This window comes from Amblyomma mixtum, chromosome 4 (assembly GCF_055824585.1).
Source record: "Amblyomma mixtum isolate Tamu chromosome 4, ASM5582458v1, whole genome shotgun sequence".
NCBI lineage: Eukaryota > Metazoa > Arthropoda > Arachnida > Ixodida > Ixodidae > Amblyomma > Amblyomma mixtum.
In genome coordinates, this window is record NC_143015.1 from 72,041,706 (window position 1) to 72,059,577 (window position 17,872).

Consider the following 17,872-nt stretch of genomic DNA (forward strand, 5'->3'; position numbering starts at 1 on the left):
CACTGGCAAAGAAAAATGTTTTATTGACAAAGCTGCCTACAGAAATGAGGACCATTACAGAAGTCGCATAACAGTTGCATTCCTCTTTACAGTATTTTAATTCCACCGCTATTGAGAGACTAGTCGTCTTTGCTGATGCCCTTGAAACAATGGGGAAAATCGGAGACAGCAGGTCTGCCAATGTCTGAAATTGGCTGCGACACTTTGGCAGTTTCATGATATTGCTTCCTCTTGAATGAGATTGGCTGCAATTAATTCTGATATTGTGATGGCAGTTTGCTGGGCAAATATCGTTGTCTCTTGATTTTCCACATAATTTCATGATCACTCTAGCTTGGCTGAGTATGGAACAACCTGCTTTTATGACTGAAGGCTGAAAAAGATAATAAATTTTGGCAATGAAAGGTCAATTACAGTAACTGCTTTTTTCTTGAATTGATTTCAGAAAAACAAAACATGACAGTGTTACCAATGGTCACAGGTAAACTGGCATTCCAAAGAGACTAGAAATATAGTTTATCACAAGAAAGCATAAACGCTGACTCAATAGACACAAGCACTCTACAGGTTTTTGAGATAAGTAGTTGCTTTGTTACATGGGAAGAATTACCCAGGATACCAGCGGCACTTGCTCATCCACCACTATACAGGACTCGAAAACTTTGACAAAACACGCACAATGATCGTTTTACAAAGCTAAGCTGAAGGACCTCTGGCAACAATGGAAGCAGAAAAGATTTGCCATGTTTTCGATCTATAGTCGCATCACAATGTTCGAGAAGAGAAGACTTTAGCCCTTACTATGCACTAGCTGTTCCTTGCCCGCAAATGTATCGCTTGCAGACATTAATCCCAAGCTTTGGTCCCAGCAGCAAAAGCAAAAGCTAATTTTTTACAGCTTCTAAGCAAACGCATTAACTACGTCTCTTCTGTCCACATAGGTGTGCAGTTCCACTGGCAAAAGCAGCTAAATGCAGTGTTTATACTAGTAAGCATGTCAACCGCTTTGAGAACTCAAGGCGACTGAGAAGCAATGACATTTTTGCACAGCGCTACTTGGTTGTGTCTACAGTTTATAGACTACACATGTGTTTAGAACTTCAAGAATGGTCTGTTTGTGCCAGATCATACAGCTACTTGAGGTTCAGAAAGACATTGTATGCTTGGGACTAATATTGTAACAGGTTTTGAACATGCCAGTAATGAAGTTCTCAGCAGGCTGCACGTCCCAAAATGCACCACACTAATTCCGCAATTTTGAGGATTGCAGCGCCATCTGTCGTCAAGAAAACAAAACGTTCCTTCATGTTGCTGCTAGTCGACTATGTTTTTTGTCCTTGGCTGGTGATAAATTTTGCACATCAATTCGACCTCAAAAATTGACTGGATGGTGTGGCCACATTTTGGAGTGGAGTCTAGCAACTCGTACAGCCAAAAAAAAAATTGCGTAACATGACAATTTCCAATGCGAGCTTTTAAGAGTTCGCTAGTTCTTGTTTTGTGAAATGGAAGTGCATCCGGTTTCTTGCGCCTTAAACCCGTGGATGCTTTATGCTATTTTCTAAGCACAGCTTGGAATTTCAAATGCAGGACCATCCTTGAAATGTACACAGTGATCTACAGCTAGCAATGACTTTTAAGTAAAGGAGCTAAAACATTTCACCAGGCACGAAACAGAACGCATTACATGTCACACACCGACAACCTCACAACAAGGATGAGAGAAAAAAGAATTGATGCGTGAAAACTCGACACATCTCAAGAAAGGCACTTACTTTCTTTTCTTTTTTTTTTTGCGAACACTCAAAACAACATGCAGTGTTTGCAGGACACTGAAAACCAGCAAGGCTCAGTAATGAGATCACAAGTGCGCAACTCATTTTCGATCGCGACGAAAGTGAAAACACGCCAACACACGCAGTTAGTTAAAAAGGCCGCAGATAGAAAAACTGTTCTCACTGAAAGTGTTTCAGCGCATTTGTAAAAAAAAGCATCAGTCCAAATGTGTGGGTGATCCATCTCCGACAAAAATATGTGCAAGCGGAATGATGATCTTCTTGATGACTAGCTAAACCGATTGGTAAACATAAAAAGTCGAAGAAATAAGAGACATGGTAAGTGCATAGCAGTTGCGATGTGAGAGTATGACGGTTTCGCACATTTTCCATATACTAGCTGCCGTCGCCAGCAACTGTGTTCCGCAGCTTTCTTGAATACACCATAGTTGCTCTATGCCTGTTTACGCGAGGCCCACCAGAAATGTATTGTTGCACTGCAGAAAATTTCACGCTGAAATAGAGCAAATACCTTGTCCGTAGAATTCGTACAAGGTTTAGCACTCCTGACTGCACTGCATTTGCAGGTAGCTAACAAAAATGCAGATGCACTCTTGAGACAGATTCCCATTGCACAAATTCGTGGTCTTTTAAAGAGCCTTAATGAAATTGAAATACAATTGCAAAATCAAGCTTTTCGGGTAGCTGCCAAAGTAGCAACCCTGATCTAATGGTTAACTTTTAAGCATCACAGCATGTGCACATAATCACAAGTAACCACATGCTTGAACTAGTTCACCGCTGTCATTAGAAAATAAACATTTGTGAGCGTGGCAAGCCTAATGGCCATGTCCACGGTCGTAAGTAGCATGTGCATATTTTACGGAATGTATCCACGTCAGAAGATGCAACATGGAAAGTAATTTGAATCGGAGCATTGCATGGGCCTGCTACTTGAGAAATCACCTGAACAGGACCCGCTGGCCTGCATTTTTGAAGGCTTAGCCCAGATCTGGTTCAGCTGATCCACTGAACTGGCTTGGGTGATTACAGGCTAGTCTGGCAGGTATGTACTATTTTTTGTTGCCCTAGAAACTCGGTGTCAAATAGGGCGCAGCACAACACCTGCTCAGCAAAAAAGTCTTCCCACCCAAGGAGAACATGGCTGCAAGACCAGTCGTCACAAGCGTTTTGATGACTACAAGCAATGCCTTATCCACATGAATATGCCATCACGTGGACTGAACTATGCAGGGCAGATGAGCCTACTTAAAAGGCTGCATGTGCATGATCACATCATGACAGAAGCATCAACCACCTGTCATCGCACTCTTCTACCTGTGGATGAATGTTTTGAAAACTGCATGGTGATGATAGGCAGTTCTTTTCAAACAAAGTCTCCCATGTTGTAACAGACCATTATAGCCCAAAGAAATACAGAATCCAGTCCCAGTACATGAAGAAGAGGGCTGGCAACTCATACATCTTTGAAAAAACCAAACCCAATTCAGGCTTGTGCAAAGGTTGGGCCGGGTCTAGGTTTGCGGGTAGGCCCAGGCCCATGCAATTCTCTAATTTGAACACCATCAACACACCACCATTCTCAAGGCAATGAGTCGCTTAGCTTGAACACAAAACACTTTTCCTTGCATTGCTAGGCCGTTACATCAAGGTGCTCATGACGTTGCACTGTTGTTTTACAATGTTTCACAAAAAGCACAGGGGAAAACATGAGAGCAGCAATCAACAATGCACAAACTGCCGCTCTGAGATGCTATGTACAAAATGAAATCAGTGCATTCTATGTACAAACAGAATGAGCAGCACGGCGGGAGATATGCCTGAGGTTTTGCGTTGGGATCACAACCTATCACACGCGAGCAATAGATGCAAGTCAAAGACTTGACGCGAACTCGGCTGAGAACAGCGATCATGACATTATGCAACGTTGACCCCACTGACTTGCAGCAGGTACTCGTCTCACACAAACTGGACTCGGGAAAAGGAGTGGGGGGGGGGACAAAATCAGGCAGCCATATGTATGCATGCTGGCAAGCAGTTCATTGATGTTAGATGCAAATATCCTAAACTGCAATGCCCCTGCCTGCTTTCAACTAGAATTCGAAGACAAAGCTGAGAGCTTCCATTGCATTGCCTTGAGCTTTTGTGGGCTTTCAGCGAGTATGCTCATAGAACTAGCTTGGTGAAGGTGCTGGGACAAGAGAGGCATAGAGAGACCAGGCATAACCTTACTTATGACGGCCAGCACATACCACTTAATTTAACAATATAGATGCCTTGAGATAGACTACAGACTAGGCTCCTGCCTTGAAGCAATAGTGCTGACTAAAAAGTAGAGGCAAAATTTAATGCATGCCGAACTTTCATTCTCATGGCATCACTATTCAATGCTCTTGTCAGCAGGTTCACGATTTGAGCAGGTTTGGAGAGATGTAAAAACATACATATATATATAAGATGCCAAATTCCTTCAATGACACAATATAGCGAGGCGAAAAGTTGGTGTTTCACCAGAGACGATGGCAATGCGTGACAAAAGATAACTTCTGCGCATTTTTTTTAAAGATAAGTATTACCTACACTCCAGATAAGGCATTCAGTATGCCTAGCTTGCATCTACAATCTATTGTCTCAATATTTTAAGTTAGGAAGCTTATAGAAACATGCTACAATCTCTCATTTCAGCAAAAGAAGTGATCAAGAACCTTCTTCAATGGAATGCGCTTTCATCTATCCTTTGCCACATCACAGAATCATATCACGGACATATTTAATATAACCATGCAGTCCTGTCGGACAGCTACCAGTCCGTGACATCAATACCACCTAAGTGATCTAATCGCAGGTTCTTAGACTTTTTTCATTCGTAGAAACAATTAATGCACATTAGATCAGGAAAAAATGATGTCCGAGAGCTGTTGTGACAGTGAGACATAGCTTAAAGCACATAGACAGAGGTCTCACTTTTTTGAAAAGGTGTCGCTGTTATGATAAGCCCGAGCATTTGTCTTGGAACTCCCACAGCATTTTTTCTCATCCTCAGATCTAGCTTGCAGTGATGTGCAACAGGCATGTCCACTCAAAGCCCTTGTTGGCTCAGTACAGAATAGTTCCGTTCATGCAGTAAGCCGATTTTGGGAAAGCGTTTTGTGCTGGCGTTGTTGCTCCGTTGCCGTTGGGCAGGTACCCCGGCGGCGAGTTGTAGTTGGCTCCTGATAGGAGACCAGCGAGGTGGACCACAGGGTTCAGGGCGCTGCTCGCACTGCCCCCAGAAACAGTGGGCAGGCTTGGATTGGGACTCGGCTGTGGCTTTGGCTGGATGTTGTCGAGGACCAGTTCGAGTTCCTGGTAGTCGGAGAGCCTCTGTACCTCCTTGTCCTTGCGAAGGATGGTGTTGGGCAGCTTGCGAAGCTTGCGCACCTGTGTGTTGTGCAAAAAATGGCTGTGGCTTAGCTTGGTTGAGCCCGGTAATTGTGAAAGCAATATCCGTAGCTACGCCATGGTTCAGCTGGTAGTGTAGCTGGTGGTGGTGCTTGTGGTTAGACTTGTGGTGATGCATCGGTTATACAATCCAATCCAATCCAATATGCTAACATGGTAGCTACCGGCCTCGCTACGCGACGGGCTGAAAGTGCAACTAGTATTGCTTTCGCAATAAAAAGCAGGTGCTGGTTTTCCACAATGACAGCCAGTCCTAAAGCGCCTAGTTGAATTTTTTTTATGGTTTATGGGGGTTTAACGTCCCGACCGCCTCAGGCTATGAGAAACGCCGTAGTGAAGGTCTCCAGAAATTCCGACCACCTGGGGTTCTTTAACGTGCACTGACATCGCACAGCACACAGGCCTGTGGAATTTCGCCTCCATCGAAATTCGACCGCCGCAGCCGGGATCGAACCCGCGTCTTTCGGGTCAGCAGCCGAGCGCCATAACCACTGAGCCACTGTGGCTTTCAAGCATCTAACATTTGTGTCTGCATTCCCCACAATGAAGGCTAAAAAGTTGGGAGAAAAGGATGAGATGTTGCCATATACAAAAGAATGAAATGATCGATGAAATGCTCCAACCTAGACATACCAATGTGATTTTATTCTGCTGTTTTAAATATCAGTGGGGCTGTACGGTAGCCTGTTTAGGACTCACACATTCCTGTCATTTTAAGACCTAGAATTGCAAAAATTACAAAGAAGTTTGAACAATACATGACTGCTCCAGTTTGCTACTGAAATGTTGCTATGCACGTGACGTGACTGTTGAGAAATGTACAACCTGTGAATTTGCACTGGGGAGCACGTTTTTTCAAGACTTCGGCAGTCAGCCATCACTGCCCCAAGTTTTCCTCAGAAACCGGGAGTCATTCACCGCTGAGATCAGAAAGAGGAATCATCTATTTATGTACAGAGATGAGCTGTGAGAAGACCTATGCATGGCAATTTCCTACAGCTGTTCGCTAAGCATGAACTGAGTCAAGTAAGGATTTGAAATTCTAGTAAAAGGAGTGTGAACCAAAACTTGATGTCAAGTAGGAAGTCAACATATCAACTCTTTCAGCGAAATTATAGAGGCCCATGTTACCCACAGCGAGGCAAACATAGAATTGTCAGCAAAAGTTTACAGGACGAGTATGCTTGAGAACAAGTTTATTATAGCGGCGGCTGAATTTCGATGAAGGCGAAATTCTAGAGGTCCGTGTGCTGTGCGATGTCAGTGCACGTTAAAGAACCCCAGGTGGTCGAAATTTCCGGAGCCCTTCACTACGGCGTCTCTCATAGCCTCAGTCGCTTTGGGACGTTAAACCCCCATAAACCAAACCAAACCAAACCAAATTTATTACAGCACTACCATTTCACCTGCGGATGCAAGCATGCACGTCCCCTTATACTTGAAGGTGTTTTAGGTGGTTGGCTTAAATGTGCACTGAAGAGGAATCTGAACTTGTCTGTTTGCCGTGGGAACTCGATCTACACGTTCTGAGCATTCTTAGAAACTTCGACTTATGGCCCTGTGTGGCTGATTTCCCTAATTAAATCGAATTAACGTCTGGCTCCCGCCTTTTTTTTCGAATTCTCCCCCGTACGGTGGGTGGAGTCGACCAATGCGTGGAGTGCCTTTCAGCCAGCTCCGTGGAGGCTTTGCTTTCGCTTTATTTTGTTTTTTAGGTTTCCGTGAATAAATAGTTTCATTCGCAGACAATATAGCCGCAAAATAAGCCCGCAGAAATAAAAATATGTGCGGGTTATTTGCTTCTACGGACTACTACGTATTACTCCGCCGATGGCAGAGCGGCAAGCCTCCACGGGACTGGGTGAAAGGCGCTCCACGCGTTGGTCGACTCCGCCCACTGTACAGGGGAGAATTAAAAAAAAAGGCGGGAGCCGGACGTTAATTCGATTTAATTAGGGAAATCGGCCACACAGAGCAATAAATCGAAGTTTTTAAGAATGCTCGGAACGTGTAGATTGAGTTCCCGCGGCAAAAAGACGAGTTCAGATTCCTGTTCACTGCACCTTTAAGTTGTGATGCTTAAAGAAATTTCTTACTGCAAAAGCTCCTATATGAAGCCCTACCTGATGGATTCCGTTGCACAGACTAAATATCCAGTCTCATGACTGATCCGTCGCGTGACCAGCACTCCCTCAACCACTGCCAGGCATGTGACTGTGCACCTATTGCAACCACTGTCGTAACACAGGTTGCCACTGTGTCTGTGGGTCTTAGCCATGAGCAATAAACAGGTACCAGCAGCACAGCAACAGCTTTCGCCAAGTTTAGCAAGTTACGCAACTTGGAAATTTTTTCCTTTGCAAAAGGCGTCCTGCAAACTTTTACTGCTGAACGTACACTGATTTTATTGTCACTGCCTTTCGTCGAAGAAATAACAAATGTCCTTTTAAGAATATATGTAAACATTTGGCACACCATAAGAGTAATGGGCTAGCATAGCATCAGATATTAAAGGGCGACTTGGGAGTTTTTTTAAACATTTTGAGATTGGTCGTATAACCTTCTATAGAGGATTTTCTCCTTCTCTGGCACAACAAACTGCTCTTCGATATACCGAGTGCAACTATCTTAAACAGTAAGAACAGTTAAAACAGTAAGAACAGCAAATGGAAACCAAATATCGGTTTGTGATAGGGGACAATGCTCCATTTGATGCAGCGATCAAGTCAGAAACATAATTGGAAAAACATTCATAGAAAAAAAAAAAGTGTGCACTGAGTGGGGAGAAATATTGACTGAAAACATTGATTTCACCGATAAATACCTGACATAATATAAATACAAGCCTCAAAATTCACTTAGAAAACTGGTAGCAGGCACCAACATTGAAGTACATTTGCGATGTAGTGTTGCCTGTAGAAATTGCCAGACCTGAGGCCACTGAAGTGGCAAAGTTTAAAGTCAAGTTTAAAGCCAAACTTGGTGAAAATGATCCGGACCAAGCTGAAAACCTACAGGAAAAGTTTTATTACAATATGTGAACCTCGAGAAATGTCCAGAGTTGCTCCTGAAGTCCTCATGCAGCTACTGAGGGTGAGGTTTCACATACACACTGCATTATCTAGCTTTTTTTTTTTTCAATAAAAAACGGGTGAAGAACACATCATGAGCTAGTTGTTTTTCCATCACACGAAAACAGCGCAAACTTCACGAGGACGCAGAAAAGGGGAGACGAGACACAGGCGCTGACTAACAACTGAAATTTTAATGCTCTGACACATCGGTAAATACACACAAGGCATCAAAAACAACAAGAAGGGTAAGACATGAAACATAGACAGTCGCAGCAGGAAACGAGCAGGGAATCATGAATGCTGAGTTGTCGCAAGGAAACGAAACTCCTTATATAGAATGGCTACGGATGGGGTGCTGACACAGCGGTCTTTTAGGCTTTTAGACCGCTGTGTCAGCGTCCCATCCGTAGCCCTTCTGAATAAGGAGTTTCGTTTCCTTGCGACAGCTCAGCATTCATGATTCCCTGCTCGTTTCCTGCTGCGACTGTCTATGTTTCATGTCTTACCCTTCTTGTTGTTTTTGATGCCTTGTGTGTATTTACCGATGTGTCAGAGCAATAAAATTTCAGTTGTTAGTCAGCGCCTGTGTCTCGTCTCCCCTGTTCTGCGCCCTCGTGAAGTTTGCGCTGTTTTCGTGTGAAAAAATGGGTGTCGGTACGGCTTTCAGAAGCTTCGGGTGGTGGTAACTCCTCTGAACCCCCCCTACACACAAATCTACCCAAGAATGCAATTTAGAATGCAAGAATACCAGTTTGAACTGCTGCATAGCCTATGTTGGCAACTGGCATACCTGTTGCCAACTTAGAGCTTCCTACACCCGCGAAAGCCAACGGGCACTGACCCGTTTGAAGTCGGCGCCCAGTTCGTCGCAGCATGTCCGCAGGAGGTTGGCAAACGTGAGCTCCGTCCGTGGCAGCTCCACTTCAATGAAGTCGGGGTCGTCGAGGTACGCAATCCTCACTTTGAGCACCAGGTCCGTCTCTTCTGCCAGCAAGAAAGCAAATCCCAGCTCAGTGCTCACGGTATAGTACCCGCTGTATTGTACTACCCTCCTCTTATACAAGATGACCGATGCTTCAGGTGGCACATCGTGCACTCGGTCCTGAGAGACATATTGATGTTAATGACACTGTGTTATGCGTGGATGGAAAAGTGATTAAACAGTAGTACTCAACTTTTAGTAGGGCCTCACACAGTTCGCTCGTTCTTATTGCAGGTTTTTTAGCAGCATTTGCTTTGCGGCTAGTTGGCTAATGTTTAAAGGTGGTTATTCTATAGCGCAATACCTGGGACACACACACACACACACAAAAAGTACATAGGACGAGTACATGTCCCGCCTCCCTTATTTTCAATGTGTTAACATTAGACTGTGTCCATTATCATGAAGAGTGTCCGACGTTGTTGCCGGCGTGTGAACCTCTGGTTGGCAGGAAGCAAATTTGAGAGAGAGGAACTAGAAAGAGAGGGTGGGAGGCGATGAGTTGCAAGTGGGACACCGCAGTCGCCGATCAAAGTCAACGGGTGGGAAGATCGAGTGGAGCGCGGCACGATGTGTCACATGGTGATTGATGAACTGGATTGCGCCACCAGTCTGAACCCATTAGTGGCAGTGGCTGCTGTGTCTGGGGGGGACACACACACTAATCAAACACACACTCTATCGCATCAGTCGAATTGATCATTTGTGTATTTTTTTGTTCCATGTATTGCGCTACGAAGCAATCATTGCAGGTTTTAGATGAATTCACCCTCACAACACATTGTAAGAACTATTGGGATCAATAACCCTGTTCTAAGCACTCTTTGTCTACAGCTGCCATTTGCACCATAGAAATCAATCACCGCTGGTATTACTCCCTTTGAGTGACTTCCCCATAGGAATTCATGTGGTTTCCCATAGGTTCCTGACGGAGTAGCAATTATTTTTCAGTGCTTTTGCTCTGACATGTGCTTTTGATTTCGGCTGACCCGAGAAAAACTACCTCAGCTTTTGTAAAAGATAATGCCATTTTTACAGATGCACATATTAAGGATATTCAGAAATGCACAACGGCCCATGGCAAATACGAATGTTTGCAGTTAACTTCAAAGAACCTTGATCTCCAGAAGCCAGACAGGAAGGATTCAATGCTCTGGCTCGTTTAAGCAAGGCCGCAATCCTGAAGTGCATTCAAGGTTTTACTTCTCACTAGTTTAGTACCTTACATCAAGAGTGAACAATTACTGTAATTTTCAGACCATGCTCTGTGCCTGGTGTATGTTCTGCAAATTCAATTTTGGGTGAAAAAAAAAAAAAAAACATTTTTATTAAAGTGCCTATACCTTGTACACAGCCTGACAGGTGTCTAGTTATTGCTGAGACCGGTGTCTGGGTGGTGATGGCAGAGTGCATTGGATCTATTCTTTCGGAGGCATTATGACTGGGCATCTATTGCACTGACTTCACTACCATCTGTTTGCGGGACAAAACACTCACCAGCACATTGTGTGACATTCAAAACAAAGCTACTGCATAGTTCACAGCTGCGAATAGTTTGCACAGCATTAAGTTCTAACATATAGAACTATGTAGTATATGCAGATTGCATTTTGAAAAATATGATACTCTGCTGCAGGCTACGGCATTCAGAAATTGATGATGATTATGATTATGGTGACGAACATGATCATGACCATCATCATTCAGAGGTTAACCCCTACACTTCAATCCAGAGTTCCCGACAACACACTTCAAGCTGTCCCAGTTACAGTGCCATACCCTGGTGGCCGCTGGAGTAGTCCGACTGTCCGTTGTCGTGAGGCAAGCCATGCTTTCCCGGAAGGTCGGCATCAACGTTTCTCGTACTTCTGGACAATTCTGAAAGGTCCACCTTGTAGTCCATGGCGGGGTGACTCAGAAAGTGAGGTGTGATTGGCAGAGATGGTGTGGAGGTGGGTGCATCACCCTGTCCAGCTTCTGCACAGCAAAAGAATTACACTCACTATGAAGCTCGCGCTCGCTACAACTATAACTGACCGAATGACTGTAACTGACGAAATACGTTCCCCCCAGAGGCAGTGCTGGCTTAAATACAATTGAATTCACTGAGACTATAACTGCAAAAACATGCCCACCCTGGAGGTTGTGCTAGCTATAGTTGAATGAATACACAGACAAGCTCTCTGGTATATTACTAATAAAAAAAAAGTGATGATAAATAGCAGGTGCAACTTGACAGTGCTATTTCTACAATGACAAAGTTCTTAAACATCACAGAGCCAATTGGCACGTGCTGCCTTCACCCATTTGTGTTCTCATTGCCACCATCACTGTCGTTCCCATTGTGAAAATAAGGCATTCCCTTTGCCTTTTCATGGACACCACAAGCTCCGTCAGCAGCTTGAGCTTGCCAACATGAATACATCAGCACTTGTTAGTGCTGATGGGCTCATGATGTAAGCCAATCTCAAAGGGTGACAGTTCAAGCCAACCTCAAAGGATGAGAGTTCAAGCCAACCTCGAAGAGTGACAGTTCAAGCCAATCTCAAAGGGTGACAGTTCAGTTAGATCTGTAAAGTGATTGTTTATTTGCCCAGATACCTGATGCTGCCGTCTCCTTATTCACTTCATTGCCTGAAACAGTAAAAAAGCTTCAAATAAAAGTTCCACTGCTGAAACTTAGTTCACTCTGTTGCAAAAATTTAATGCTTGAAACTACCTTACACATCCTGTGAAGTGGCCAAAAGGTGAAGAGGGCAAATCGATTTATAATAGCTCTGCTGTAGGCGTGACAAGCAGAGTTCACTTGCCTGCCTCGCTGTTTCGAGGAAAGCACTCTTGACATCCGATATACACGCATATGTCTATGCGAGGCTTACCCCCAAGCAGAGCTTTGATGTCTTCACTGTCCGTGAGCGCCGCGGGTGTTTCACCCTTGAAGGTCGCTATGCTGGGGTCGGCACCCTGACTGAGCAGGTAGCGCACGATGGCAATGTGGCCCCTTTTACACGCCCAGTGCAGTGGTGTCCTGCAGATAATGCGCGAGGAGACGAGGGATGCTGAACTGCTTTTTTGCTGGCGACAGCATGTTGCCTTCAGAAGTGTCTCAGCCTGTGAAATGGCTGACACGCTTGGAAGGCAGTTTTTAAAGGGGCTGCGAAACACTGCTTGGGGGGATACCGGCTATACTTCAGGTGGGTTCTTCATGTCACACAGATGCTGACTTAAAAAGAATTACAGGAATCGATGCACAGGAACGGGAGTTATTCAATGAAGAAGTTTCAAAATACAAGCAAACAAAACGGTGCCCTCAACTCGATTTTGGCGAGGCTTCCCACTCCTATTTCGCTCTCCCAATGACGGCACCTGGCGAAACCAATCAAAACAGCCTGCCAGAGCACGTCGCGGGAGCTTGCACTCCATGGTTGCCTGCTCTCTGTAACTCGTTCTTGCTGAGACTGGCAGCGTCGTTTCCATGCCAGAGCGCCCCTGGTGGTGTATTTTTATTTTACTTGCTTTGCAGGGCTTTTATCTAAGACGAACAAGTTGTTTTTGTTGATCTAATATAAAACACCGACAGGTGACAAAATGTGTCTCTATTTATTCGCACAATTTGCAGTATATTTACTGTTTGTCCGATCATCAAGCTCGCGCCAGGTGATGTCATATCCGCTGCTAAAACCCGCCACTGTGTGGGGACACCACCAGAGCCATGAAGTTGTTTTTGGGAGGACATTAAAAATAATAAAAAACGGAATATATGTGGTATTACCAACGCTAATAGCACCATTGTAACTCACTGTATGCGACCAACAGGCAAAACGGTCAACTAAGATTGTGTTTCTGGGCCCCTTTAAGGCATGAATGCATTTAATGTCAATATCTATAGACCCACCATCTGTCACATTCACAGTTTTCCGTCGAAGCACAAAAATTTTCTAGTCCCATCTAGATGGGCACAGATAATGGAGAAACGAAAGAAGGAAAAATAGACTAAGAAAGATAAGCTATCTTTGACAAATTACACAGGCTTCTATGGGACCTCTTACAGCAAGAAGAAAGTAACATTAAGGGAATGCAAGGACTTCTGTGTGAGTGTCCATTCTAGTGCACTCATATGTCGTTATGAATGCAAGAATGAAGTAAACATCTACGTTTGTAGAGGTCATGAGGGAAAGAAAATGTGTGGTAGCTTCCGGGCACTCTGGCTCAGTCGCACTTAAGATTGTGAAAAGAGAATAAGAACATGGACAAGCAGAGGAAAGGCACAGTAGGGCACGGTAACAGTCACGTGAAGACCTCGGTATCTCTTTGTTCTGTTGCGCTTAGTGCTCCAAGAAGGAGGAGCTTGTCAGCAGAGGAGAGGTCCATGCTATGTCTGCCCTATCCAGCACACACAGAATAGACCGCAAACTTTTCCTGAGTTTAGCCAAATAATTATGAAAATACATTATAAGAATTATGGAGCAGAAATGTGGAGGATAACAAGAAGGGTTTAGCTTAAGTTAAGGATGATGCAGCAAGCTATGGAACGTAAAATGATAGGTGTAACGTTAAGAGACAGGAAGAGGGCAGAGTGGGTGAGAGGAACAAACGCGGGTTAATGACATCCTAGTGGAAATCAAGTGGAAGAAATGGGCTTGGGCAGGACACGTAATGCGAAGGCAAGATAACCGCTGGTCCTCAAGGGCAACGGAGTGGATTCCAAGAGAAGGCCAGTGTAGTAGGGGGCGGCAGAAAGTTAGGTTACGGGTTGAGATTAAGAAGTTTGCGGGGATACAGTGGCCGCAGCTGGCACAGGACAGGGTTAATTGGAGAGGCATGGGAGAGGCCTTTGCCCTGCAGTAGGCGTAGTCAGGCTGCTGCTGCTGCTGATGATTATACAAAAGCTCGCGGCCACGGACAGCCCCAGATGGGATGCAAATTAAGAGTGACGGAAAGGGAAAAACAATGAGCTTCAGCTTTGCTGGATGGATTGAAGGTTGCCTAGAACCAAGAGTTCAATTGAAGGACGGTTGAAAAAGAGAAGGTTACAATTACCTGGGACGAATTTCAAGCATACCAGAGGCAGCCCAAAGGTAAGGCCACTTCTGCGTACACTATTTTTTATTTTGCCTCTCTTTCCCTCCCCATACTGGACAGCTAAGTTGTCCACTCATAACAAGACAGTTACTGAACCTTTCCTTTTCCCATCTGTTCCATTCCATTCCAGTTCTGTTTCTTTTCTTTTCCTTTCCATTCTTTCATTTTCCACATTCTGCACATCAGCAGAGTTGTCAGGAGGCAGTGCTGTTTGAAAATGGGGTTAACACTTCTGATGTGTGCACAAAGTTTTGAAATATGGAGTTATCACAAGTTTGTTGTAATGCACAACTAGTGCAAAGAGGGAGCACATTTTTGAAGCGAACAGCTTCACTACGCTAGTCAACACCGCGCTTCGCGTGAGCCGGCGTATGTCGGAGCACGAGTGACGTCACGCACGGCGCAGGCTACTGCGCATGTGTGCCGCCCCTTCTCCTCCTCGCCACCGTTTGACCTTTCGCTGCAGCCGTGCACATTTGAAAGGAGGGGTATATAAGGCGGTCTTGCCCATAGAACAGGCGCACGCTGCCGCGCGTTATGTGTCAGCGTTTGACATTCGCCACAAGCGCGTGTTTATCACGGATCATCGTAGCTCTTTGCTTCGAGATATCCAGGCTGAACCTTAGCTAAGCCCCAGCCAATTTTTTTTTGTTGCTTAGCTGCCACTCCGCCACGACACTTCTATTTTGTTGCTCAGCTGGTACCGCATACAAGTCAGTTAGTCATAATAATATCCCAAATATAATTAAGCTCCATTGCATGCTCAAATTAATCCGAGCATGCAGAGAGTGAATACGGAGCACTTAGCTATTCATACTCAGAGTTTTAAAGTACAATGAAACGCAATGATGTGGTTTTCAAGAGTGGATTATTGGGACTGTTGGTGCAACATAACTAAACCTTTATCTGTAGTTCTCTGCGTGTTGTCCTCTTACAGAAATTGAACTCCAGTGAACATAGGAGAAAAAATTGCATAATGCTATCACACCTGTTCCCCTGTGTAGACAGGACATGTACTTAACATATGTACATACACTAAAAGGCTTGTATATGAAATCAGTACATATCTAGGGTATGCAGATATCTGCAGCATAGAAAAAAAAAAGCAAATTCTTCCTTTCCTGGACCATTACCGTGCTTATTCTCTGCATAAAGATTTCCAGCAAAAGATGATATGCAGGCTCTTCTATGGATAAAACAGTTACCTAAAGGCATCAAGGTTATTTGGCATCAAGCATAGTGCCTGAACTGATGCGAATGATTGTTTCTGCATGCATACAAGACTCAACTATGAACTGGTCTCCATGTCAGGTAACATACAGCATGAATTATACACATCCGCAATTTTGCGCTGAACAAATGCATTTGGATCTTGATGGAAAAATATCAGAAATAACGATGATAACAAACAATGCAATATCTGCATAATGCTGCAATCGGCACGATTATCTCTGCGGGATTTCCCATACAGCTAAGAGAGTACACGTACTGAAATTTAAAAAATAAGGCCTACAAAGCTACGGCTGTATTTCCATAAGGGCGGCTGATCACAAGTAACACAGAGATCCGAAAATGATCCCGAGGCGGAACTGAGAGTGAACTTTGATGCTCATGTTTAGACTTGAAAAAGTTTTCGGAACGCACATTCTTTGGATTAGTATTACAACTCCCGTAAACAAGCTACGTTTATCAATGTGCGCACAATTTGCTTTATATTTTGTAATTCTCAAAACATGCGAAAGTTTTTATTTCCCTACGGCTTGTTCCTTCTCTCACATTTGGGCTTCCTAGCCAAACACGCAAGCAACGTGGCAGAGACCCGCTTTCAATGAGATTACACAAAAGAATCAAGTACAATTCAGCGTTATTCAGCAATATAAGAAAATCTAAGCAGTACAAGTTTCACAAAAGGAAGCGCAATCAGCTCCTTAACACGCGAAAAATACTCGGGATGCGACGCTATTTCGACTTTCGCATGTTCGGTTGACGCCCCTGCAAAGCATGCGGTCGGCTTCGTGGCATAGCATAAAACCAGTGCGCTCGAAACGCACCTCCAGGAGACCAGTGGGGGTGACCACATGTGGCGGCAGCACTTCGGCCACGATCAGATTCCGACCGCACAGATAAAGATCGGGCCACTCTGATGAAATCTCAGTGCTGCGCTTTCGAAGGCACTCACCATCCGTTGATGTCATGCTGAGAGTTGACGCGTACATTGCGTTCGACGAGCGTGATCACAGCCTCTTCGTCGCCGTAGCACGCAGCTTCTCGAAGTTTCTCTTCGAGAATCTTTGCTTTGTTTATCTCCATGCGTTGGATGCAGGCCGTCAAGGAATCCGTCGCGGCGGTCAGATCAGCGAAACGCCAGTCAGAAAGTATCACCGCCGCCCGAGATTGATGGCTCACTGCGATACGAGCGGATGCATGTTTTCGTTCCTCCTACAGGCATCTGGCATCCGCGTGCAATAAGTAGTTCCACACTCTGCAGGTTCAAAAAGGGATTTGAGCAGCAATGTTTATACTTTCATGCGCAATCAAAAACAAATCGTAAATTTGCGTTTTCGCATAACCGAAATCGTCGGCTTGAGAACATGCCGAACGCGCTGAACGTCAACAAACATTGTGTTCATACTCCGCTGTCACGTGGAACTACTTTTGTAAACTGTGGCGTCAGTTTCGGTGATTTGAGGCCGTTTTGAAAGAAACATTAAAAGCAATGATGTTACAAGTTTCGCGAAGCGTCACGACCTGACTATGGATGAGGCCAGTCCACTGGGTGTTTATCTGGTGAAGTCGGGTAGTAAAGGCGATCGCCTTCTCTTCCGCTATCCGTACGCTGTCGACACCGAAAGCGACTCCCATGCCAACAGTGAGTTAAATGACCTTTATGCCGGCGACAGCTGATTTCGCCGAGTTGGTTGGACATGAAATTGAGTCCGCCCACGTGCAGTGATGGTGCATTCGTGTTTCTACACTTTCAGGAAAGCGGGCCAATCCGTACGCGACGATTGTGCACGAGGACACGCTGAATACGACCAGGTAACGAACGGCGTATTCATGAACTATACACAAAACTGCGCATTGGGCTGTCTGATTGCCTGCTCTTCCTGAAATTTTGTATTTAAAACTTCGAATTTCAGAGCCAGAACCTGTTCAGAGGTTTCTGACAAAAACTTAGTGCTGTAAGTAGGACGCTTTCTTGTCATTTGCTCTACGAGCACTCCAGTTTGGTAATCGAAGTTGCATGCTCTCACGATGAATGCTGCGGACACAAAGCAGATATACAAAAGATAACGTCAGTAGACTGCGCACAACAAAATTGATTGCATGCACGTGTTTTGTCACCCGCAAGTGTATCGTCAATTTAGATTATCAGAGCATGGTCTGATTGATCCATGCTTTGTCGATGGACGACATGACATGGTCAGTTGTGATGTTTTGCACGATTTCTTTGATGAGATCGAGACGACCAACTATGGTTTGAATCTTTTTCTTTT

The 17,872-nt window shown here is 44.6% G+C and overlaps 2 protein-coding genes across 3 annotated transcripts in view; one reads left to right on the top strand and one right to left on the bottom strand.

The window, feature by feature from the left end:
- Nucleotides 1-17,315, bottom strand: LOC149346967 (ankyrin repeat domain-containing protein 40-like). Its single transcript, XM_089586781.1, has 5 exons — nucleotides 16,555-17,315; nucleotides 12,173-12,321; nucleotides 11,073-11,270; nucleotides 9,153-9,295; nucleotides 1-5,216 (listed from the first exon to the last, which is right to left on the bottom strand). The coding sequence occupies exons 1-5, from the start codon at nucleotides 16,683-16,685 to the stop codon at nucleotides 4,893-4,895; spliced, it is 945 nt and encodes a 314-aa protein (XP_089442907.1). The 5' UTR covers nucleotides 16,686-17,315; the 3' UTR covers nucleotides 1-4,892.
- Nprl3 (GATOR complex protein Nprl3) overlaps nucleotides 16,992-17,872 on the top strand; it is a 17,936-nt gene continuing 17,055 nt past the window's right edge. The window contains exons 1-3 of one of the 2 annotated variants that reach the window (XM_089586779.1): nucleotides 16,992-17,244; nucleotides 17,357-17,414; nucleotides 17,516-17,557. In XM_089586779.1, the coding sequence (XP_089442905.1) occupies nucleotides 17,130-17,244; nucleotides 17,357-17,414; nucleotides 17,516-17,557 (215 nt within the window). In that variant the 5' untranslated portion in view covers nucleotides 16,992-17,129. The remainder of the gene's footprint in view (nucleotides 17,245-17,356; nucleotides 17,415-17,515; nucleotides 17,558-17,872) is intronic. The other variant, XM_089586780.1, reaches the window with a different exon arrangement.